This window comes from Salminus brasiliensis, chromosome 1 (assembly GCF_030463535.1).
Source record: "Salminus brasiliensis chromosome 1, fSalBra1.hap2, whole genome shotgun sequence".
In the NCBI taxonomy this organism is placed as follows: Eukaryota; Metazoa; Chordata; class Actinopteri; order Characiformes; family Bryconidae; genus Salminus; species Salminus brasiliensis.
In genome coordinates this window covers 73175969-73202868 of record NC_132878.1, presented here as the reverse complement: position 1 = coordinate 73202868, position 26900 = coordinate 73175969, and the positions used below count along the sequence as shown (strand labels likewise).

The window sequence follows — 26900 nt, the reverse complement described above, 5'->3', positions numbered from 1 at the left end:
ATAAGGCTGCTTATGTGCTCCACTCACAGGTAGCCTTTGATAGCAGCACACATTAAACACTGGGAGAAGTCCAGCTCCAGTTAGTCTCACTCTCATATCAGTGCTTCATTGATATGGAACTGTGCTATCAAGGATTTTGGCCTGGGAGCACCTGAAAATTTCATTTTTCCCCAGATTAGATCTGGAAAAAGCATGACCTGCATATCAATGGCCTCATTAAACATGCAGCTCTGCCTGTAATGAGCTTCAAGAAACCAAATGAATGCGAAAAGGTGCTCTAGTCCCTATCATTTGTTTCAGCTGAAATGTAATCTCTGGCTATGCTCTGCTAGCCAGCAAAGGGGCTCATAGTATTAGTCTTTGATCCCCCCCCCCCTCCCCAACCCCGGTGGGGTGGTAAATTTGTCTGTTTTGATGAAGCGTGCGGGCGGTTGTCCTGATAGTCGCTGCTCGACTCAGCTCAGCGTAATTCTCAGTGTTTGCGCTGCGTGTACGTCTGCTGTGGTCATTCATTAATAAAGCAGTTTGTTTTTTTTATTCCTCCCCCGCTGCAGCAGGTTCATTCCAAATTCACACGTTATGCAAGATTTAACATTTGTTTATGCGTTTACCATCACTCATTTTATATTAAACCTCAGACATACTTTTATATTTCACAGCTGCAAGCCTATTGATTTAACGTCTGCATGTTTGTTTGTGACTCTGATCACTGCACTGCCCTTAACCTGAACTCCTGTTTCAGTTGCCTTTCGATTTCCTCTCGTACATCATCATTATTATTTTTTATTTTTTTCCTCTCCACTTCAGGATTGTTTATTCTGTCATGGCATGTTTGTTTCTCATTCTCTCTTATGTTGGTTTTCTGTTGTCATTTTTTTTCTCTTTCTCTCTGTTGCCTGCCTGTGTGCTTGCTGTTTCACATGGTGCTAACGCTCCACAGGGAAGCCAGCGTCGTGGGCCTGTCAGGACAGTAGGTAACTTTTCTGTACAACATCTCCCAGCAGAAACAAATAAATCCAACTTCAGAGTGGTCATATTCCTTTTTTTCTGAAGTGGGCATTAAATAATAATGATGGTATTAAAGGGACTGTTGAGTGAAAAATCCAACTTCACAATTTTCCCCTTAACTCAGATGTAACTGATCGACCAAGACTTTTTAGTGTCTGAACGTTTGTTTTTTGGGGTTGCACTGGATTCATGAGGCTAATGTAGCTAACAAACAATGGAGGCTTATGGTCACCGATTAACATACATGTCTAAATCATCACACTTGTGTGTCAGTTTGTTTTTTGATCTTAAATAGGCTTGCTTATGTGGTCTCTGTTATCTATAGAACTGTTATCTATATACAGATATATCTATATATCTGTATAAGGACACAACGTGTGTGTTGGCTGAATGACTACATGTTGGTTTGGTGGGAAAGTGTGTTAACTTATCCTTTAAGGACAAAGCCTGATCCTATTGATTTCCCCTCAGGATGTGAGCCTACAACCTCCTGATTCTAACAATGGGGCTTGCAGTCAGTGCAACCTGTAGAGCTTTAATTCAATGAGGATTTCTAATTTCAGAAGTCCTGCACAAATTAGGACTCGGTAATGGAACTTAATAACTGTGAAGACAGTTAGTCTTTATTGACAAATGATTGATCTTGAAACAGCACAGCTCTGCAAGTAATCAGACAGGTGTGTGGTTGAGGTCAAGGATGGGAGGCTTAGGAATCTCAGAACATTACCTCTGTTGTCTTTATAAACTGTCTGCATTTGAAGAAACTTACTTAGTATTTTAGTAACTTGTTCACAACAATTTCAACTCAATGGACAAAAATATTGGGACACCTGCATCAAGGTTATCCAAGAAGAGTAATTGTCTCTACTGTCCAGGAAAGGCTTTCTACTAGATTGTGGAGCACTGTTGTGAGGATTTGATTGCTTGCTGTGACAAGAGCAGTAGTGAAGTCAAGATGTTGAATGATCACCACCCCACCTCATCCAAAAAGTATAGGATGGAGCACCATCATTTCAGAGACCATTGCTGCACAGCCCAATGCTGGGGGTCTTTATACCCCTCAGGCCTACGTCAGGTTTAAGTTAATGTTTATCTGCTCCAGAGAGTCCTATTGTACTAGCAAGGCAATAGTTCTCTAAATGGTCTAGACAAGCTGTGTGTGTGCGCATTTGCGATGTTGGATGAGACCTGTGGTATGTCCTTACTCTCACAGTGTCAGAAGCGTTGCTAGGGGGAGTTACGAAAACATGGGTTAATTAGCAGCACCAAAATCTGAGAAAATGGGAAGAAAATGTAACAAATTTATATATAAAAGAAAGAAAATAGACTTTCTAAACCATAAACTGAAATTATCAGTCCTGCCAAAGTATGTCAGTTTGAAATGCCAATAAAAAGTGTGTGTCCTGATAGTAATTGCTGTACATATCCACAGGAGTGGGCTATATAATAGAGTTAAATAGATACACTTTGCAGAGTTGATGTCTTCATGCTAGGTAGCAGGGTAGAGGAACGTGACTGATGTGTCAGAGAGCGTAATTAGGAGCAATCTGAGCTTCTGCTCTGTGACATTAATTAGCTCCTTGCTCTGAGCATGTGTATGTGTGCATGTGTGTAGAGAGGGAAAGGCGGGAAAGTAATGGGACGTCAGCTTCATAATTGTACTGGTATGATATTGATGCAGTGTACTTACTTTGGTGCTTTCCTGTGCTCTGTTAACAATGGCCTTATTGGCTTTACTTAATAGTCTTATAGCCAAGAGGTCAGCATTAGAACCCATTACCCAAAGAGTGGAGTAAAATCACAACCAAGTCCACAGTTAATCGAAACTGGGAGACAGGAGAAACCCCTCATGTGTTTTTTTAATGGAATGTTTTTCTTACCATGTCTATAAAACACTGTCAAGCAAAGCTGCATTGCCGCTAATTAGCGTTTACTGACTCTGAATGATATTATGACAGTTATCTCTGACAGTGACAAGAGAAATCATCATTTCTTTTCTTTATTTTATCCGATTTTCACCCATTTTCTCTTTAATTTGGACTGCCAGTTACAACCTGTATGTAATTTGATAAGGGGTGCACAAACTTTTGCATAATACTGTATAAATTAAATATGTAATTACATTTAAATAATAAATTATTCAAATAAAAGCTTTCTAAGTGTTAATAACGGGCAACTGCATTGTCTCTTGCTTGGCATCGCCTCACAGCTCAGTCATCAATTTATTATTTACTGTTACTTTATAATTACTGTGTTCTTGGCTGGTCACTTGCGAGTATATAAATCCAGCTTTGCAGTCTGCTGGGGTTTTTTTCAGAGTAAATGAGTGCTTTCCTATAATGGGAAAAGTGCTTGGACATTATTCGGAGCAGTTAGAGAGTAATTATTTTCACCCACAAGCAGCGCATTAATGTTGTTTGAGTCAGTCTCTCATTTCTGTGAGATCTATACTATTGAATTATGCATCTCATCATGTAGAGGTTGTTTCAGCTATAGAGAAAGAGAGAGGGAGGGAGATGGCGCATTTTATTTTAACCTCCAGCACTTCTCATTTAGGCCTCTTTATGTCCTCTGTAAGATCTTTATTTTAATTGAACAACAGGGCCATTACCCTAAAGCCTCAACAGTAGCTTATATATGCGGTAATCTCTACACAGTGGAAAAGTTCTCCTTTCGACCTGACCAGGCATTGATCATCAGTGATGTTGCACCACACTCTAATTGTTTTCCTGTTGTGCTTGCAGGTGCAGCCGGTGGTCAGCGGGGTTTTCTTGGGTGCATTCGCTCTCTGAAGATGAACGGCATGACCCTCGACCTTGAGGAGAGAGCCAAAGTCACACCAGGAGTTAAACCGGGGTGCTCTGGTCATTGTACCAGCTTTGGCATGTACTGCCGTAACGGAGGGAAGTGTGTGGAGAAATACAATGGCTATTCGTGCGACTGCAGCAGCACGGCTTACGACGGACCATTCTGCAGCAAAGGTCAGTCTCAGCTACAAATTTAACTACACCTAACACGTACAAATTTAGTGGTTAGTCGCATCGCAATATGACTAGCATTTCTACTAGCTTGTGGCTGTAGAACACTTTACTTGAACCCTGCTACATAAAACCGACATAACCATTTCATTAGCAAGTCATTACAGGTCTCATGACCGATTATGTACAGTAATGTAAGAATGACGTTGTCATTGATGATAGATATTTTAACAGACTCGTGCATGTGACAGCTGTGACAGTTACCAGTACAGGTGTAATATACAGCATATTCCATCTGCCATGACATTCTTATGGCATGGTTATGTAAATGTAATGTAGCTCAGGTTCAAGTAAAGTAAATAATAAGGGTAATGCAAATTTATGAATTCTGTGTTGTTAATACTTATAAGGTGTAATATGCCCTTCATAAGATCATATAATGCCTGACATAGACCTGTAGTAGATACGTGTAAGTGTTTTTTTGTGTGTGTTAAAATCTAAATGTACTCCAAATAAAGATTAGAGTTTTGTTAATATGTTAAATGGAAGGTCAGAGGGATGAGCAATACATAATGTTTTTTGCAGTCTTAGTTGTGTTTACCAGGGGTGCAAATATTTGCTAAATGTAAGATATTAGGATGGAAATATTATATATAAAAAATGCCATAATCATTGTACATGCCATAATTTGGGCACTATTCATAAAACATGGTGGTAATGGTCAGAAAAATATACTCAAACACTAGCTTGTTTATTTTACACTACAAAGCGGCAATTATCAGCCTCATCAAGCTTGATACATTTTATTTCGGTTACATCAACAGTACCCTTCTGATCAACCTGAGCTTAACAGTTTCCAAGCAGTTCTTTCTAAAAGTAAATGCAGAGATACGGAGTTCTGTATTTGTCTTGTACTTTGAGGGTCTTAGTTGTAACAGTGTCAAACTAACCCTGCAGTGTGGAGGATGTACTGTAGCCTGGCTAGCTGGCTAACTGAGAATTGTTGATCTGCTTCATGCTCTATTACAGCCACCAAGAGGAGATTCAAATAATATGGGAGGGAATTTGTGACTTCTACACTCAACTCAGTCATGAACTACACCATTACCATTGCCATTATTTTTACAGTACAGAAACAAGGAATCTTCAGGGAGAATCTGGAGAAATATCTGTTGCTATAGGATAGATGTTGCTATGTGAATCTGAGAAGATGACGAAAAGCACAATCTACTTCTATATTTAACTACATAAAAACGTGTTACATTAACATTTCATATTTTGCTTCATTAGTGTGAGTGTGCCCCCGCTCTCCCCTACCGGTCACATACAATGTCCAGACTTATTACGGCACCTTCCAGCACTGCATATTCAACATATAGTAGAGAAATGAACATCATTGCTCCAAGTTTGGCTTCCAGCTTCTTTCAGTGATCCATTGAAGTGGAACACATGACACTTACGAGCCTGAGAGGCATGATGGAGAGATGTCAGAATGAGTATGTATGTGTGTGTGTGCGCGGGTATGTGTTGTAGAGGTGATATACCTGACAGGTTGCCCTGCATATCGCACTCACGTCCCCTCTATTTGAATATGCTAATAGCTGCACACACTTAAAAGGCTCTGTGTCGAGCCCTCTATCAGCCTTCGTTTAAAAATGGCTGCATTTAAAAAACGCTTCTCAGCCACGGCGATCCCCCGGTGACCCAGCGATCGCATTGTTCCCTTTCAGCCTGAAACACACATACACACACCCGAGCAGCCTTGTAATTGTGACGAGTTGGAGCACATTTCCATTTTATACATATTTACATGTCCCGCCTTGGGAATAACCATCAATAACCCGGCATATTCTCACACTCGTCACCGCTGGGGCCTCGGAAATACATCTCTCCTGCAGTCCAAGAGAGAGGTTCCGCTCTCACTGACACATCAGTCCACTGCAGAATCCATTTAGAGAAGCAGTGGACATTTTTCACTGCATAAAATATTGTTCTTTAAATATTATTTTAATATTTAAAGAGCTCATATCATAGAAAAAAAAATTAATGCAGTATGTGAACATGGTTGAAGTTTCCCAGTCCATACAGCCTACAGTTCACATCTTAGCAGCCTGTTTTAAATTATCAGATGTCATATATAACATATTTACATATATATGCCTATTCAGACTACAAAGGTTTTGCACCACCTATTAACACTGTAGATATAAAGAGAAATTGAAAAAAAAACGCTCATATATATATATATATGATTTGTGAGATTTGTGACACATGAGGGAAAGAGATAAAATGCCATATAAAATATGAGAAATGTCATTTATAAATCTGTTAGTTATTAATGAATTATTGTACATAAAATAATAATAGTTACAAGTGATTCCAAACAATCCATTTAAACTGCTTTAATTATGAACTTTATATTATTATTGTTATCAATATTTTGAGAATATTGAGAGATATATATTTGAAAGAATATTGAGAGTACCTTCTGCAAACAGCTAGCATCATGACTGGCCCTCGGTAACATCTTTAAAACACACCATTATAAACAATGTAGTGCATGATGTGTGGTGCCACACTGTTGACGTTCCACCTCAAGAAATACTGTGGTTGAACTCCACCTCTTAAAACAGGGATAATCTGGCCATCAGTGTATATGCGATGCATGTGTTGGAGACGAGAGAGCTGTATGGCCCTTCCTTTAATGTGTGGTAAAAAAAAAAACAATTAGCATTAGAACCTGTGTACTGGCATTTAAAACTGTGCTGCTGATACACCCTCATTCTCTTTGAGTGTTTCTCATTCAACCATGAATAGATTTAACCTAACTAACCATTGGACAAAGCATTCTCTCAGTACTATATAGAAGCCTTTGAACGCCCTTACGACTCTAGTATATAATTAAAGCTCTGCAGACTTTGTAACTCACAGAATAGTCAGATCTTGACCTCAGAATTAAACATCAAATTGAACCTCAAACAATGTGCATCATTGCAGCCTTAGTAACTACTTAAAACCACTTGCTGTGATACTGTTATATAGGTTTTGTAGTCACAAGAGTAAAGAACCATTAATGGTTTCATACAAGTTTTAAAAGTTGAAAGTGTTAAATTGCAAAAAAATGAGTCAGCTAGAAGCCATTTACAGCATTCATCAAATCCCATCAGTGTGGAACTGTGTACAATGGATAGAGGTCAAATGTGAGAAGCTAGCCATCCCACTGACAGCTGACCCAGCCAGTGCTGGGGTCAGTTCTATCTCCCTACAGCCAGCTCAGGATATTCAGTTCAAAATGGCTGTTAGTCAGTTTGCTTCTATGCAGATTTTTTTTTTCTAAATTCAAATACAATGCATATGAAATTCTTGAAAGGCTGATATTCTGCATTTACTTAATGTATTGTTTACATACAGTTACATGCACATTGTCTAACCTTTCTTTATCCTTTAGGATTATGGAAAATGTTCATGGGATGACAAGCTTCTCACAGTTTTTTTGACTGTGCCTTTAGGACTGATATATGCAAATTACATCTGTTCTGACTGGCTGGCAGGGTCAACATTTCAGGTAGGCCAAATTGGCAGACCAAAGCGCTCCTACTAAACTAAATGGGTGGTTAGATGGGAACAAGCTAATGGTTGTGACATCATAGCCATGATGAATTCGAACCAGCTTAGTTTATATACATATTATGGGCTGGGGAGTGAATTTAACAGTGTTTACCCAGTACATTCAGTATGTGCAGAACTCCAGTTTCCTCTTATATATGGTACCTTCCTACTGAAGGCAGGAATAATTTTGCGGGAGAGTTTGCTGGTCTATAAGTCACATGAAGGTTCATTTGGTGAGTTAAGGTGTCAGTCTTGCTTAATTTCCTTCCTGAATGCCTGTGTTTGTGTGCACACCTGCTTAGCACCCCCACGCTAAGCGCACTATGGCTGCATAAATAGATGCGTAAATAGACGGCATCGTCATGGGATAAATCTGTTCCTGTCCTTTGAGCAAGAGACCAAAAGCTGAAGGTTTTGAAAGTCTCATACGTTTATTCACACAGTTCCCCCCCCCAGAGTAAATTTACTTCATTACGCTGTTTAATTTCCCATGGTTCTCTCCGTTCCGCCCCACATGCGACACTTCCAACACTGTTTATGTTTTTAGTGCTCCTGTAAGGCACGCATGCATTCGCTCTCAGTCCACAGGAGGACCTTTATTCTTCTGCTGTCATCTGGGGCTGCCATGTGTTTACAGCTTCTCCAGAAGCGTGCTCGTGAATTCAGAGCATTCACCTCAACCCAAGCAGAGCAAAGCGAACAGTTTTTATTGGCTTTCAAATTTAGTGGGCACAACAGGGGTCACAGTAAGTGCGTTCTATTAGAAATTATGCTTGAGCGCGTTCCAGCAGCTTTGCGTTTTCATGTCTGAAAGCTGGGAGATGATATTTCATCATTAAAGTAGCATTAGATTGTGTTTTATTACAACATAAATTCAAATCATCCTCTAGACTGGTGTTCTGTGTGTGTTTGTGTGTTAATGCAATATTTGAGTGGAAGGCGAATGTCAACCATATCTGAAATTAATTTGTTATGAATAAATAAAAAAACTAAAAATCTACACGTCTCAATACATGCATATCACTTAATAATAGCAATTATAAATAAGCTCAGGTGTTAATTTTCCCACCAGGTGATGCAACAAACTAATTTGCCACCCACTGTGTGCAACTGCAGGCTTGTTTTTATTAGTTGTATGTAATAAAATGCATCTCCTGCTGCAGATTGTCTTTACTGATGATTCAACACAGCAGACAATAGTAAAATAATGCATTATTGATTATAAAGTTTAAATTCTAAACATGTAATATATCGTTTACAATGTGGGGAGAGCAGGGCACAACAACAATTTTAAAGCTAGAGTATTTTATTTATATTTTATTGGAATAATGATGAAGGTAGTTCAATCCATTTGCTTATATGATGCATGAATAAGCTTTCCAAACTAAATACATGCATACATAAAAATATCTCAAATACCTACTTTTCTGAATGTAAGTGAGGATATTGAGTTCTCTGATTGTTGTACCTTAAGGGGCTTAGTTGTAACACTCCACTAACACTAACACCCAGCGGTGACCTTGGCTAGACCTAGGTAAGTTGTTGATCGGTTTAACCCTTTGAAACACCTACTGTCCTCCAGCAAGCCGAAAGTTACCAAAGAATAGCTCCACCAGTCCCTGTAGTTCCTGAGTAATACACCTTAGTGTGTTATAAGCCTTTCTGCATTAAGGGGTTAAAATGATGCCACCAAGAGGGTAATCATAAGAATGCTTTAACGTAAGGAGTGTGCAGAGAGGTAGTAAGACGGATGAAAGGTAAAGGTACAAGTAACCTAGCTAACAGAGCAGAGACAGGCAAAACTAAACTAGAAACCATTAACGATCCAAGGGTTAAAACCAGACAGACAAACTCTAAGGCAACCAAATTCAAAATCAGAAATCAGAAACGAAAGCAAACAAAGCAGCGATCAATAACACCAAGGCCAATAACAGTATGCAACAAGACTTACAAGTATAATAACAAGTATTACTTCGCAAAGTGGAAGGTGAAATATATCAAAGCAATTCTCCCTCTAAACCTAGTAATTGGTTGTGCCACCCTTGGCAGTAATGACTGTAGTCAAACGTTTGCTTTTTTTGGTTCACTGGAGAGTTTTTTGAGCACAAACTATAACTTCTCTGCTGCGTATTCTTCACTGGCTTCCTGTAGCTGCTTCCCGCATCAGATTCAAAACTCTGACGCTGGCCTACAAAGCCAAGAACGGACCAGCCCCTCCGTACTTGATGGCAATGGTCAAAAGCCGTTCCGCACCGAGAGCCCTTCGAGCTTCAAGTACGTCTCGGCTCGACCCGCCATCCCTCAAAATCCACGGAAGACCAGCGTCCAGGCTTTTTTCTATCCTGGCACCAAAGTGGTGGAATGATCTTCCTCTGAGTGTCCGAATGGCAGAGTCGCTCGCTGTCTTCAAACGCAGACTGAAGACCCTCCTCTTCCGAGAATACTTGGGCGAATAGTAGAGTGGTCTCCTTACTGACTTGTGTTTAGTAGTGTCCTAACTTAGAGGGATCTTAGAATGTTTAGCCTATTCAAACTAGCAGAGGTTATTCTTGGATAAACTGCGAAGCACTTTTGTAAGTCTGCTAAATGCCTTAAATGTAAATGTTTAAGGCCTTTCCACAGCATCTCAATAGAATTTAAGAGAGAATGTTGACTTGGCCACTTCAAACAATTGTGTCTTTTGATCCATTCAGATGTGGACTTGCTGTTGTGCAGATGCAAGACAAGCCCTTGTGTTCTGTTCGATCAGCAGTGGTTTGTGTCTTGCAACTCTTTCATGGATGCAATTTTTACCCAGTGTGTTTCTTTTTGTGGAATCGTGTAAAATTGCCCTGGAGGCAAGTGAGGCCTGCAGTTTTTGTTAGACGTTTGTCTGTGATATTTTGAGACCTCCTGGAAGCGTCATTGACTCGCTCTTAATAAAATGTTAGTAGGCTGGCCACTCCTGAGAAGGTTTCCCTCTGTACAAAGCAGTTGCTTTGTAACCTTTTCCAAATTGGTAGATTTCATTGCCGTTTGTTTCGCATTTCGGACCTCATTATGTGTGAATGTGGCATCATGTTCTGCTCTTTGAGATCTTCTACCTACACCTACTATGAAAGCAGTCTTAAGGGAGAATCTAGAGAAATGGCACTTGAAATGCTGTTCATAACCTTTAGGCCACTAGCACAGAGTATTCTAGTACATATACCCCACCAATTAGCGTGATGCTAACTGCATGCCTGAATCATCACATACTTTCTTCAATTTGTTGAGTAATCTCTAATAGACCTGATTATGTGCTTGGTAGAGTGGTAGAGTAGAGAAGTAAATTAGATTATTGGGTGAATAATTGTGTGTCCCGAATTACAAGTAGTAGAAGACATACAGAGCAATTTGCAGAAGTTTCTGCTTAAAATCAACCATGTGTTCAAACTTGGTGAATGTTGAAAGAAGCCACTGGGAATACAGCAAGAACTTTGAAGGAGGTGCATGCCGTCGTGCCAAAGAAAAGCTGTGAATCTGAATCTAAATGTGTGTTTGATTCTGGTCTGTACCAGGAGGTGCCAAATCAAGAAAAAAAAAGAAAAAAAAGCCTGAGTCCAGAGCTATTTAAGATATGCAAATCAGAGCTGCGGCACTGCATAGAAAAAGGTTTAATTGCATGACCGAGTGTTTTGGCCTGAGTGCAGAACACTGTGTTTGGCAAAGCCTGAATGCAGCCCAAGCCCGTCCCTGCTGTAAAGCGATGAGGAGGCCGTATGATTTTATGGAGATGTTTCTCTTCCGCAGGCAGAGGGTCTTTTGGGATGGAGGTGTTAATGTCCGGGCCGATGCCTTGGAAGGCACTCACTGCCCCCTAGAGGAAGGGAAGAAAGGCTGAGGCATGAAAAAATGCTGCCGAGCCACAATGAGGGAGTCTGTTGATTAAATAGTCTTGTAAAATATAAATGTTAAAGTTCTTGTTGAATGTAGCTCGTAGTTCAGATTTGCTGCCTACTGTTGAGTTTCCATCTTTACGTGCTGCGCTATTAAGCTGTAATGCATCATTGTAGCTACTTAAATCTGCATTGGATGTAAATGACAGTAATTTTGCTATACTCATTTCTGGCAAATCCTGCCTAAAACTCAGCTGACAGTGAACCCGCTGTGTTTATGTGATAAATGAGTCTTTAATGGACTAATTTTTTCATGTGTTTTTTTCCCCAGATGTTGGTGGGTTTTTTGAAGCAGGAACTTTAATCAGATATAACCTGGTGTCGGACGTGGTAGCTGCAGCCTCCAGTGTGGATGGTAAAAGTGTAGGTCCATCTCTGCCCACGGAAACCAATCTCACCAGGGAGGACGTGGCCTTCAGCTTCAGCACCTCCAGCACACCCAGCATCCTCTTCTACATCAGCTCCAAAACACAGGACTACATGGCAGTGGTGCTGCGCCAAAACGGTACGGTACAACACTGTTTACTGGTGGTGTACGTACAAGAAAACTCCAGTTTCAACCTAGGCTCTCTCTGCTGCATCTGTGTTAAAGTGTTGATTACCATAAATTTTTGATTTGCTCCCCTTTGCTTTGATAACAGAAAAGTAATGCACTCTAAAATAACTCGTAATAGCAGATAACACTTATCTGATATTACGATAACAGATAATCACACATTCAGTACAAACTTGTAAAACGCATTACATATGTCAGTCTTTACAGTGCCAGAGGAACGCAGCACTCAGAGGCTTATGAAAATTCAGCCTGCACTAACAACACTTGGAATACCAGTGGTGGTGGTTTGCCATGAAGTTGTCCTCTTTGAAATTACACACACCTTATAGTGATGACAGAAGTGTTCTACAGAAACAGTGTTCTGCTTGAGCGTTTACTGATGAGTTTCAGCAGCTGCCCAGAGGCTTCTGTTATAAGTGAGTCCAGACAATGATCATCAGTGGGAACTGATGTGGAAGATGTAAATTAGGTTGAAAATGCTGGAGTGCTCCTTTAAGCTTTAAATCATTGCCAACAGGATTTTAGTAGTGTGTGTGTTTGCTTTTTACAGTCTGGTAGTGTGCAGTTTAGTTTGGCAATAAATATCAGTAGGAATCTGCAGAATGCCAGTAGGAATCTGAGGAGAATTTTGTATGTATTCCAGTATGAATCTGCAGTCTGACAATCTGACAGTAATACCTGTGTAGTCATTTTAGTCCAGTATCAATCAGCATTACATTATATTGGGGAAACTGAGGCTGCCCTCAATTATTCTTCAATAATTCTTTCAATAATGCAAAAGTTCTAGAGTCTTTTTACTTATTTTTTTCGTGCTCAGTGTTGCTCATACGAATGAATGGAAGCTCAGTACCTGTGTTACTGTCATAAGCAGAAATTTTGCAAATAGAAAAATACTTTTTATTGAACTTTATAGAACAAGACAAAGCTTTTACAAACTTTTTTATGTCATTTGAAGATGTTACGTCTGAACATGTCTAGTCATGAAGTGGTCACTCAATGTAAAAATCTGCATTTTCAAATGGTAAAAAACAAGAATTGCAGAGTAAAAAGCTGCTCTTTTGACAGTGCAGACTGCCAGTCTGATGAATGGTCTGTCTGTTCTCCATCATGTGTGATTTTTTTCCCCTCTGCCTAAATGGCTACAACTCACTGCCTTTGTTTATTGACTTTGTCTTTCGGCACTTCATTTATTAATTTACTTTTTTAACGGAAGCAAAGTGCAGCTTTTAGAAAGCATTTAATACAACTAATTTAATGGCTGCTTTCCCTCTCTCGTTCTCTGGCGCACTTACTCACAACACACACAAATACACACAACCACAGATGCATATAAATAAATAACTACATCTAAATGCTTTCTTCTTTGTAAGTGATACTTTTAAGAAGTGTTAAAAGCAGCAAAGACCTCTGTGTGAGGTGCAATGACAAAACCTTATGCTAAAGTGAATAGAGAATAAAAATAGAGAGAACAAAGACTGTTCTCATTTGTAAACCTGAAGAAAATCACAGAATTCTTCCTGCCTGTTGGTTTTGCCGCAAGAAATCATTTTCCTGCACCCGATAAAGTGCAGGCAATCACACCCATCCTTTGCAGCGTAAACAAACAGTTCACTATAATTATAGCTTTGTTCGGTTTCAGAGCAAAAATCAGTCGTAGTTAAAAATGTAATTAAAGTGTTCACAATACATAAAGCAGTGGTTTTACAGTTGTCGTCAAAAAATTCCCATACACTCATAATAGACAAAAATGTCAGTTCATGGCATGGTCAAGTTAAGTCAAGCTTTTATTGTCATTTCAGCTCTGTACCAGTACACAGTGGAATGAACTTGTGTTTTTTCCTGAACAAAAGGTGCAACATGGAACAAAATAAGAACAAAAACAATACAGTGCAGGACAGACTGCAGAAAGTGCACCGTGCCGACGCAGGTGGCAATATTAAACTAGAAAAACAACAATAAATACGACTCATTTCTGAGCAGAGGTAGTGAGTATAAGAGTTTGGGTAGTGAGTGCTTTGAGGATTGCAATGATTGCATTGGTTGTTTCTGACCATCTGATCCAATTTCCTCTTAGCTGTTTGGGTCTTCTTCCAGAACTTGTCCAAGAGGCTTTTACAGTTCCTGACTTAAATCCACAATCATCCTTCTGCAGATATGCTTTTTAGCTTTTTAGACTTTTCCACTGTACTGTGTGTTGATCAGTCCAATGAGGTCTGTCAAACGAATTGGCATCACTTGGATGGTCCATTGTAGATTGATGCCTGGTAGATGCTTACCAGACATCAGCTAACATTATAGGGTTACATTCAACAGACAGTCATTTATATTCCACTTAGAGTTCAGTTGCATTTCAGAGATATTCAGTTGAATGTTGGCTGAAAGTCAGGTGAGCATCTACCAGTGAACTATAATGGACCATCCAAGTGAAGGGATACTGACTGTTACGTTTTCTGTTGGCACAGAGAAGCTATGTTTGGTCATGATTACTAATGACGGGAAGTTAGTGCTACTAAATAATGGGTGTATATATAATGTTAACCTTGTGTTGATTTATTTATATATATATATATATATATGTAATACACATTCAAAGAAATCTCTGAAAGCCTGATATTACCATGACATCGCCTAGGACTTGCCTTATCACACAATGCTACCACTACCACAGTTAAACCATTCAAATGGGAGTAGCATAACTCTGTTAACTGTTCCGAGAACTATTAAACTCTCAAGTCTAATGAAATCTTAGCGGCAGTGCCTACATTTCCAAACCCTGGAACTCTCTTCTCCTTCTCTTCTCCTGTACATTTTAAAGTTTTTACTTCCCTAAGAGGGACTTCCTTTCTAACCCTGACCCCTTACTCACTATCTGTTTGTCTTTCTGTGTCTCTGTGTCTCTCAGGTACACTGCAGTTGCGATACAACCTTGGCGGATTGCGTGAGCCCTTCACCGTTGATCTGGATCAGCGAAATCTAGCCAATGGTCAGCCACATAGCGTCAACATCACCCGCATAGAGAGAGACATCTATGTCCAGGTGAGAGAAAACACCATTCCCTCGCTTTCTCTTTCTCTCTCATTATGCAGCCCTGTCCTGTTTGTAGCCACATGAAATTGATCTGTTTGTGGTTTAAATCAGTTCTCTCACTGATGTTACTTAAGAAATGAATGTAACTGAGGAAAATTTAATCAGTTAAATACAGGTGTGTTGTTAGATTTGCATCTCAGTCTGTTCATCCTCTATTTGAACACTGTTTCACCTGTTTAACAAACCATCTGTTCTGTGGGCTACCTTTTCTCATGTGGGTATCTTTCTTCTACTCCTTGGTTAACAGTCTAGTCTAGTATAGGCTGTTTGTTGCTAGCTGCAAGAGCCAGTTACAGTGTACTCTGCTGCTGAGCATGTCAACTGAATCATGTAGATCTAACCTAATCTCATAACCTGCATTGTTCCTTACTTTTACATTGGTTGATCATAAGCAAATTAAGCATAAAATTAATGCATAAGTTCCTTGCAGTTCATTAGAATTTACTTAGATAATTTAATACCTTTGTATCAAGCAAGTATCTAATTGACATCCTTTTTAAGTAAATTCAACAATATTAATTCCACAGTGGCATCTGTCTAAGGCTGGGATACATTAGGCAACAGTTCGTTCTAGAAGGTGATGTGTTAAAAGTAGGATAACTGTGCAAGAATAAGAATCTGAGCCACTCTGACCCTGTTTAGACCTGGTCACTTCAAGCGTCTTGAGTATCGTCTTGACTATCAGGATAAGGCCAAGCCACATAATCAGATTTCAGTCTGATTTACAGGACTAAAAGGATCTGCTGCTAACATCTTGGTGCCAGATACCACAGGATGCCTTCAGAGGTCTTGTGCGATGGTCCATGCCTTGATTGGTCAGATATGTTAAGAAGCTTTTTCCCACGAGACTGTTGATATATTCATATCATTTGTCTCTACCGCCAAAGTTAGTGAGCTAATTAGTGGGCTAATTTGCTCTTGGTTTGTCAGTTCAACCTAAAACAAAGGACTTCATGTGATGATGAGCACTTTTACTGCAATTCAGCTCAGAGAAACACCCAGAATTAACAAATGCAGTGGAGCATTTTAGTATACATGAGCAATCGTTCCAAACCTTAAAAAAACGCTACCATCAGTGTGAAGTTTACATGCATTGTCTGTGTGTGTGTGTGAATGTTGTGGGCTGTATGTGTGATACTTCTTTGCCTGGCTGTAATACACTAAGCTCCTGAGAGGCACATATCGATCAGACAGTGCTGCAGGTTTCTACTGCTTCCTGATCAGCCAGGCCAGAGTGGCTGGGAGCTGATGAGGTTCTCGGAGCGGCATTAAAGGAGTCGTGTTGATCAGGGTTGATTTCTGTTGGCTTGTTTTTTTACTTCTAAAGAAGTCATTATGTTACTGAATAGTGCTTGAGAATGAACAGGGTATGTAATTTTGCATTCACACCCAATAGGCAACAACACACAGAAGACAATGTTCGGCCTGGTTTAACTGCTAACCTTTCCTACAGTCTCTTCAGTTTAGGAAATGAGACAGATTTTACCCTCCTCTGCAAACTGTTGGGATATCTGATCTATAGGTTCCTCACACACAGCGCTACAACAAGGTGTAAGGTTCTGACACACACACACACACCCCGCTGCTGACCGACTCAGGACACCAGTCTCTGACAGAGTTCCCTAGAGAGCATCACCCAAGATGACAGAGTCAGAAAGATAATGTCAAAGAGATGGTGGCTTTGTCATTCTCCACATCTCCATCACCACCTTGCTCTAAGCTATGGTATGTCACTGGCAATCCAGAGTGTGAAAATACTGAGTGAAAAAAATATACAGTATAGATTAAATAATCGTTCCCTGAGATGATAATAATCGTTCACATTATCTTTCCAGCCAAACCTGGTCTGGAATGAAAATCCCAAATAGTCCCACATAAACACAAACACTGTGTATAACTGTGTATAAATAATGAATATATTAGTGGTAGACTCAAATCCTAGGTTTTAGCTCTCTCACTCTCTTATCTCTCCCAGACCTCTGTCTCTCTCTTCCTAGGTCTCTCTCTCTCTCACACACACTCTTTCACTTTCTGTTTCTCCCTCTCTCTGTTCTTCTCGTCTCCCCCAGGTCTCTCTCTCTCTCTTCCTTTTTTCTGTTTTCCTCTCTCTCTTCCCCCAGGTGTCTCTCTCTCTCTTTCCTGCTCTCTCGCTCTCTCTCTCTCTGTTTTCCTCTCTCTCTTCCCCCAGGTGTCTTTCTCTCTCTTTCCTGCTCTCTCGCTCTCTCTCTCTCTGTTTCCCTCTCTCTCTTCTCCCCCAGGTGTGTGTCTTTCTCTATCTCTCTCTTTCCCTCTCTTCTCCCCCAGGTCTCTCTCTCTCTCTCTCTCTCTCTCTCTCTCTCTCTCTCTCTCTCTTCTCCTCAGGTGTATCTCTCTCTCTCTTTCTCCTTCTCTTTCTCCCCCTGTGCTGAGCTGTAGCAGTGGGTTGAAATAAGCAGAATGGCCTTTTTTATGCCCCCCCCCCATCCGTTTTTACCACTCTGACACTCCTCTGAGACTGAGTGTGCTGGTGGAGGAATCTTTGTGTGTGTATGTGTATCTGTGTGTGTAGGGCCGGCTGTGGCCCCTGGGAGTCTCTCTGACACTCCAGCAAATTGAAACCCAGAGCCATCTTTCACACCCCAGTGTCTGTGTGTGTTTGTGTGTTTGTGTGCATGTGTGCGTGCGTGCATGCTTGCCCTGTTAGCACCAGCTTATCCCCTCCCTAAATAGGTACATGGTACCTATGCTGTGTGTAATGTTAATATATCCCCTGTGTATTATATGTAGTAAATATGTAAGTATGTATATGTAACAACGTCCAGATTGTCCTGAAAACGCATGAAACACACTTTCATTAACCGCTCCTGCTCGACAGCTCGCTTTCGCAGCTCACTCGTGTGTAAATGATGTTGAAATGTGAATTAGAGGCAGCAGGCTTTTACTCATTTTGTCCACGACTGGGTCGACTTTGATCGCTCCAGTGAGTATATCCTACCGTGTGTATCTGAAAGTGATTGAGGAGACCATTAAACTCCACTTTATTCCCTTCCTAATGTCTCCACTCTGTTCACTTCTTGGCGGTTCAACAGGTTTGACATCATAACTTGGGGCTGGGTTTTCAAATGTCTGCTCATGCTTTGGCTTTCTGAGCTTCAAACATCTAGAAAGCACTAGAGAGATACCCGTATACAAACACTTTATTACTGGTGCTGGGTCCGCCTTTAGTTTGCTCTCATAACAACTTAGCATAAACGAATGCGCTGACTGCGAGCTAATGACATCAGAACACTGTATGCTAATGCACTAGCCATACATGTGGATATGAGTTAGGGAGCTGTAACGCTGAGACCAGACCCTCACGGATATGATATAAGAAACTTCATTTAATAACTACAGTCCAAATGATTACTGAACAAACCTGGTCAAAACTGAGAGGAAACATGAGGCAAAAAGAATGAGCAATGTGAAAAACAAGTGTAAGATATGTCGATATATTGAAGTATTATGATATTTATTGTCACTGTCATGCAAAAACCTCATCTTCAAAATGGCAACTTCACAGAAGAAGCAAAAAATGTCTTAACTTTCAGTGGAGGTCAGCATTATTCATTATACACATACACATACTGCCATGGTCCTACAACTCAGGCCTACTTGAAACCCCTAGCCCCCTAACTGTGGTGGATAAATTGTCCCCAGAGTCCCCTTTTTTTAACACAAAAATTATGGTCACCCTAGAATTTGGATCAAATACGTTTAAGATAATCCGGACACATTCAACCTGGTGTGTCCAAACTTTTGACCAGTATTTACACTCTCTCTCTCTCTCTCAATTTCGATTCAATTCAATTCAGGTTGGCTTTATTGGCATGACTGTCTCATCAACAATGTTGCCAAAGCACACAAAATTACATATGAACAAAATATAGTAAATACTTTAATGAACTAAATGAATTAATTAACAGTGAAAAATAAAACAATCAGCTAATAATAAACAACTATTAATGTACAGAACTAAAATAAACTCATTTTTCATTGAAACTGTAAAATTATAGTAGCTATAGGAACTATATTTATATTATTATTATTATGGGTGGGTGTAATAGGGAGTGGGTGGAGGTTGTGATGATGTCACTCATTGTCACTCTCTCTCTCTCTCTCTCTCTCTCTCTCTTTCTCTCTCTCTCCTCCCCCAGGTCTCTCTCTCTTTCCCTCTCTCTTTTTATCTCTCTGTCTCTCTCTCTCTCTTCTCCCCCAGGTATCTTTTTCTCTCTCTCTTCTCTCTCTCTTCTCTCTCTCTCTCTCTCTCTCTCTCTCTCTCTTCTTTCTCTCTCTCTCTCTCTCTCTCTCTCTCTCTGTCCCTCTTTCTCTTTTCTCACAGGTCTCTCTCTCTCTTTCTCTGTCTCTCTTTCTCTCGAGAACAGTATCAGTCTGTAGAAGTTTTTTTTTGCTCCTGAACTCTTTAACAGGGGGGTGCATTATTCATTTAGGTAAAATCAAGTCTCAAGGGCCATCACCATCTTGTCAGGTCAAGCCACTATCAAAGCTTCGTGTAGGACACAGAGCAGAGTCTTCATGTCTACATGAGTTCTCGCTGTCTTCAACTGATGATGAAAGAGTTTTAGTGTTCCTGAAAGCATCAAACGCTCCTCTTCCAAAGACCAGGAGACTTCTGAAAGCTTGAGTCCTTTTACATGCCCCTATTTCTCTCTCTCTCCCACCTGCTTTAGCCCCTACTTTACTATGTATTATATTTTATTATTATTATTATTATTATTATTATTATTATTAGTCAACTTTTGTTTAAATACACACTTTCTTTATCTCTAAGAAGTGAACTGGCTGTTTTTGAGACTGTGTTTGGGCTAAACTGCTGAAGGCTGAATATGAAGCCTGTAGGAAAATGTGCTGAATTTTGTGACATCACATGAGCAACAGCCACTGTATAATGAGCAGTTTTTTTTGTTATGAGGTTTTTTTGAGATATGATGTGAGTGATGCCATATAATAACCACTTTTGGTTTCCTGAAGAACCATGTTTGAAGAAGCCATTGGTAAGTCTAGAGAACCTTTTCAGGGTTTAAAGATGAAAGATTTCATGAAGTTTCTGTTAACTGGTTAAACTAAAGAAGAGCCGTTACAGAACCTTTATATGTATATATATATATATATATATATATATATATATATATATATATATATATATATATATATATTCTAAATTTTTAATTTCAATCAAAAGCGGTTTTAGCAGGAGGGGAGGTGGCGGGGAATGGTTGATGGAGGGTCTGTGTAGCAGGGGGTTTGGGGGGTGTGTCCTATGACAGCACCTGTAGTTCAGGTATGGGTGGGGAAGCAGTGGATGTTAATGCTGCAGGAAGGCGTGGATTGTGTCCGAAAGGCTGAGGGTCCGCCAGGCTGAAGCAGAGCCTCCGATAGTTAATCTCTGAAGGTGGAGATTAATTACACTTCTGCCACTGATCGTTACAATGAGGTGATTCTGAGAGAGCCTCAGGGAGCTTTCCCCTCTTTCTCTTTCTGTCTCTCACCCCCCCCCCCCATCTCTTGCTTCCCCCCCCTCGCTTTGTCCCTCTCCTTGTTTCTTCTATTTCTCTCTCTCTGTCTTTCTCATCTCTCATGTCTCTCGTTCTGACTCTTTCTCTCTCTCTCTCTCTCTCTCTCTCTCTCTCTGTCTTTCTTGTCTCTCGTTTTGACTCGATTTCTCTCATTCACTCTCATTCCCTCTTTCCCTCTCTCACTCTCTCTCTCTCTCTCTTTCTTGTCTCTCGTTCTGACTCTTTTTCTATCTCTCATGTCCCTCGTTCTGACTCTTTTTCTCTCTCTCTGTCTTTCTTGTCTCTCGTTCTGACTCTTTCTATCTCTCATGTCCCTCATTCTGACTCTTTTTCTCTCTCTCTGTCTTTCTTGTCCCTCGTTCTGACTCTTTTTCTCTCTCTCTGTCTTTCTTGTCCCTCGTTCTGACTCTTTTTCTCTCTCTCTGTCTTTCTTGTCTCTCGTTCTGACTCGATTTCTCTCATTCACTCTCATTCCCTCACTTTCCCTCTCTCATTCTCTCTCTCTCTCTCTCTCTCTCTCTCTCTCTCTCTTTATATTTTACTTTCTGACTCTCTCTTTCCATATCTGTTTCTAGCTCTCTCTCTGTCTCTGTTTCTCTCGCCTTTTTCTCTCTCTGTCTCTTTCACTCTCACTTCTCTCTTTCTCTCTTTCTCTCTCTCTCTCTCTCTCTCTCTCTCTCTCTCTCTCTCTCTCTCTCTCTATTAGTGTCCTCTGATAAAGGTAAATAAGCTGAAAGCAATTTAATTTTGTCACATTATCCTCAGACTCCAGGAGCACACTAACCTGTTTGACAGAGGTCCCCCGAGAGGCGATGGCGAGAATTAGATCATGTCTGGATTGGGGCGTTAAGGGGGGGGGGGGGGGGGGGGATATATTGGGCTGTTGTATTCTGGACAATTTAGCCACCCGAGCACACCTGGGAGCATGAGGAATAAACAGCCTCGCATTTATCAATCCGACACATCAGCGGAACGGATTAGCGCTGAGACGTGGCGGTGTAAAGCCCTTTGTGTTGGGTCTTCTCCTCGCGCTCCCTCAGCGGCTGATTTGTATTCATGTAGTCCTCCGCCAGAGGAGAGCGGCTCCTCCACTCACAAAGGGGACGAGCGAGAGCGAGAGCGAGAGCGAGAGCGAGGACTCGTATCTTCAAGCCCAAAAAGTCATTTGGCGGAAATGATTTTTTTAATACCAGGGCCGAGCCGCCTCACGCGCTAATTAGGAGTGCCGGGGAATCAGTAACAACGGGGTAATTAATGTTGTCAGGAAATGAAGGGGCTGTGTGTGTGTGTGTGTGTGTGTATATATGTGTGTGTGTGTGTGTGTGTGTGTGTATATATATATGTGTGTGTGTGTATGTGTGTGTGTGTGTGTGTGTGTGTGTATATATATGTGTGTGTGTGTGTATGTGTGTGTGTGTGTGTGTGTGTGTGTGTGTGTGAGTGTGTTGAAGAAAACAGACACACTAATGCCGTTCCCCATGTATCCCTAAAAACTTCTGAATCAAGTAGATTTTAATCACTAGATTTGAGAAAGTGATACATGGAATATGTTTCTTTCACACATTCATTTAAAAACGTACTGCTTTATTTATTATTTTATTGTATTATTTCATTTATATTATTTGTTTTAATTTATTTCATTGCATTTTTACAAGCAAATACACATTTACAATGAAATTTAAGCAAATATATGTTTACATTACATTGTTTAAATGTAATTTAATTTGGCAGTAATAATTAGGACTAAGAATGTTAAAACAACAATATAAAACAATATAAACAACAGTATAAATATGTATTAATTAATATATTTTATTCCTAAGTGTAAAACCAGGCTCTATTGGTATTTTATCTTTATTCTGGATTAAATGTATACAGGAATTTGTGGTACTTTTGTTATTGTACTGCTGTCCGGATTGCATGTCTGTTTGTTCTCTTTCCTCCCCTGAGAAAATTACAGTCCTCTGTTTCACCAATCTTCCATAATCATAAAAACATATGTTTTGGAAGAGTCTTTCAGCAACTTGCTTGGTCTTGGCTGTAGATCTTGGTCTACATCCTCTCCACACTGGGAGAGGAGAAAATGAAGCCAGTCAGAAAAGGCAGATCCCACAGGTACAATAAAGGGGTGACTATAACAGCAGCTGCAGCCATAAGCATTACTATATATTGATTATAGTCATTGTTTCTATGCTATCTGTGATCTAAGGATCCTATGAGATGCAAACATCTCATAGGATTTTTATAGCAAATACCACTAGGGTTGTATCACCAGGAATATGTGTAAAACTGTGATTATAGACGCAACCTGGTGAACTAATCCAGTCTGAATAGGGCTTATCAGTGTTATGCGGGCCTCACTCATCTGTCATACTGTCATGAGATGCTTCCAGCATGTTATTCACTGATGTCCACACACCTACTGTAGCATTTTCCCCCAGTCTCCACACGTTTCTGAACACAGTCCCAAAAGCTCACAAAGAGCTTTAAACTTCCTCTCTGCTTAGCTCACTCCATCACTGGATGAGCATTGTGGAGTCTCACATTGTGTGGTTAGTAGGTCATTGTTTGTGGTTCTCCACCAATAAAGAACAGATCCTTCAAGCACATCAAGCACTGCTGATCAACACCAGAGCAGGACAGTATGAAGATCTGAGTAGATCTGACTGCCAGTGTAAATTGCAAGTTGGATGTGTCTCATTCTGTACTGGTGACTGGATTTGAGTGCCAGCTAATATCAGCACCTAGTAAGCATATTGGCATTATTATTTTTGAAACGGTACCAGATTATGCAGAATATAAGAGTGTTTGTTTAAGGGCATTTTAACACATGCATGTTTTAATCCTGTTAAATCAGACCCCGGTTTGTTTTTACCCTCAGATCAATTTGACTGGGCAAGTGTGTATAAAGTAATCACCAAACCATACCGAGATCCCCCACAATAACACAGAATGCACATTCTATTTGCTTCCCACTTCCCACTACAATCTCAGTCTGTCTGATTTATTTACTGTATCCTGCCTGCTACACGTTGTCCTCTGCACTCTGTGTAATGTACTGTACTGTCTGCACTGTGTTGTGTCTTGCACCATGGTCCTGGTGGAACGTTGTTTCGACAATAAAGCCTCTTGACTTGACTTAAGAAGAGGTGGTCTCGGTCCGGTCCCAAGCAAACTCTGAAACAGTTTGTTTGTGGTGAGAACGTGATCAGATCCCACTATGATTCGAGCAGGAGCCGGAGCCTGAGACCTGGGAAAATACCAGTGTGATGTTGGCCAGCATGGGTGTCTCTTGGCTGATGTATCAGAACTGAGGGCCTGGTGCTTTCCTCCAAGTGCACAATCTGACCCCAATCCGACCAAACTGGCAGGGGTACTCTGCAAGTTTGAGCTTACCGGCTCCCATAGCCAGGTGTTGACCTGATGATAATTACTGCAGCTATAAGCAAATGCCATATCTGCTGTTGAAATCTGCACTAGTCCAGAACACATTCTTCTTTTTTGTCAACTTAATTTTTTCCCTGTGTAAAAACAAACCAAACAACTGCAAGTCTATAAGCTGTTGAACTGATTCAGCTCAGAGAAAACAAACCATAGGTGTGAACACGCACCTAAGATTCAAGAAATACCACAAGAACTGCAGAGGAAACACAAACACAAGGCACCAACATAAGGCAAAATAATCAACTCCTGTAGCACAAGATTTGGCACACTAAACAAACCATGTGGCCTGACCGAATTAGTAGTAAAGACAAAATAATATGCAGCATCTTGTATTGTATTTAATTGTTGTGTTTTTTGTTCTGTACATATTTTAATGTAATTTTATGAGCAGATCTCTGAGCAGCTTCTTGAATAGAATGTGCTGTAAAAAATAATGATTCTTAATAATATAGTAGTCACAGTAGCAGTAGATTCAAAGCAACACAAGGTGGCACTCTTCATGGTTGTGCTGAGCCAGATTGTAAGCTGTGTAAGGTAAACACTGTTCAGCAGATGGCGCTCATGTGAGCAGCAACAATGAATCTCTGCAGATCAATCTCCCACCAGGGGGAGACACCTCTTTCCACCGTTGCTGCAGATGACTTACTCCCAAGCACAAGGCCAGAAATTGTTTGGGTGGTGGGCTGTTCTCAGTTCTCAGCAAGTTTCCTTTGTATTAGTATTATCAGATGCAGTCTGTAACATATCTGTGTGTGTGTCTTTGTCTTTTTCATAGTTGGACCACTATCCCTCTGTCAGTTACACTCTTCCTGAAGCCTCAGACACTCAGTTCAACCTGGTCAAGACAGTATTTCTGGGAAAGGTTTTTGGTAAGTAACATCTCTTTCCTCTAGCACTTAAAGCTGTGACTAAGCTGACCAGCTATGCAGGTGTGGCTGGTGTAGTGGTCATTGCTGCGGGATGTGTGTGTGTGTGTGTGTGTGTGTGTGTGTGTGTGTGTGTGTGTGTGTGTGTGTGTGTGTGTGTGTGTGTGTATGTATATATGAGCACACTGTGCATGTTCTGACTCTGACTTACTGAGCTTTGAGTTTACTAACAAGCTGAAAAGTGGCACTTTCCATAATATTGCCTCCATGTTGAGCATTGCCATTCAGATTTCATCCAACAGTGGCTCTGTTCAGGTTCATGGGGGATTTGCTTCCCTCTATTGTGACCCTTGCCTCATGGTTTGCCAGTCTCTTATCACACATTCTGCACTCAGCAGTTTACTTACCCCCTAGTAATTTAAAGTGCTCCACTCTGGAGATTTCTTGGGCATTTTTGCTCTTTCATCTTTGCTGGCCGTGTGGAAAGCGGTGCAGTGGTTGAGCTTATAAGCAAGAACTGTCCTATCTAAAGACCTTTACTGATTAACTGTATTGCTGTAAATGAAAATGGCAAACAAATACAATATTAAGCGTCTAAACACTTAAAGTAAAGTATAAGTCAAAATGATGCCATCCACCCTTTAATAGTGTCACATTATTGGCTACACAGTGTGTTTGTTTATACTGTATTGAAAAGGTCAATGAAATATGTCACTGTATCTACATCTTTCTGTTGCAGTTGGTATTTTATAAAGAGGAAATGCCAACCAGTTTATGAGCTTTAGAGGATAAAATGTCTCATCATATTTGCTGTGAGTTGTTCTGCAGCCTCAGACTTCTTGTAATGCATCACTTTTGCCACTAGGTGGCGACAGGACCCTACTGTGTGCTCATACTGGCACTGGTTCGACACTTAAGAGCCACATTTTAAAGAGGCATTCTGCCCTAAAACTATTAGCACATGTGAGGCAGGAGGGCTGCAAGCATATAAAAGCATAAATGGGGGAGTGGGCTTCCGTTTAACAGACCTCCATAATGGACGCGTTGGTCCACTAGATTTGTTTGTCTGTATTTTTTTTCTTGTTTAAACGTCCTCTGCTTTCTTTTAATAATATTAGCAGAGTTAGACAGCTTGGTGGGTTCAGTGCTATCCCAGGTGGTTGCTTGGGGGTCGCTGCAGTGTTCCTATGTATGTTCCTATGTTTGATATGAAATTCCAGGTGTTGCCGAGGTGTTAATAGGTGGTTGGTATGGTATTCCGCATGGTTTATGAGGTGTTGCTATTGTACATGCATTATGGGGTAGAATGCAAACATTTTTGCCTTCCTGTTTTTATTTTTATTTATTTTTTTGCACAATAAATAACCAATGAAACATGAATATCCTCAGCATCACAACGTGATTAAATAAAATGCAAATTTACAGCTTTTCCAAAATGTAGTTAATCAGTTCAGACAAGTGAACTAAAGAAGTTTGGTTATGTTATCATTATTTTAGTTCTTAAAGTTTTGCGCTAGAGCTACAAGGCTAGTGTAGTTATTATCTAATTATCTAAAAAAATTATTTAATGTTTATAGACTACTGTGAAGATCTGTGCGTCGCACAGTTTCAGAAACCACATAAGTCTGTCAGAGATTACTGAACAACTGTGAGTCAGGTTAGAGGCAAATCACTTTTTGGTCAGTCACTATGTGTGAACTGCTGAAAGATGCAGAGTTTGCTGAACGATAGTCAATGCCTTGCAAGCCTCCGACAAATATCTAGCAGACTTGAAGCTGTCGGTGTTGACTGGAATTTAGCTACAGCCTATGAGAGTGCAAGACATGGGTTGAGGACAAAGCCGAGGATGGATAACTTCTCATCGCATTAGTTCTTGCGTG

The 26900-nt window shown here is 40.4% G+C and overlaps 1 protein-coding gene across 1 annotated transcript in view; it reads left to right on the top strand.

Moving 5' to 3' along the window:
- The window catches only part of cntnap2a (contactin associated protein 2a), a 514884-nt gene that overhangs the window by 455258 nt on the left and 32726 nt on the right, over positions 1-26900 (top strand). Inside the window, exons 18-21 of the mRNA XM_072688821.1 lie at positions 3753-3989; positions 11784-12017; positions 14971-15104; positions 24930-25023. Coding sequence (XP_072544922.1) covers positions 3753-3989; positions 11784-12017; positions 14971-15104; positions 24930-25023 — 699 coding nt within the window. The remainder of the gene's footprint in view (positions 1-3752; positions 3990-11783; positions 12018-14970; positions 15105-24929; positions 25024-26900) is intronic.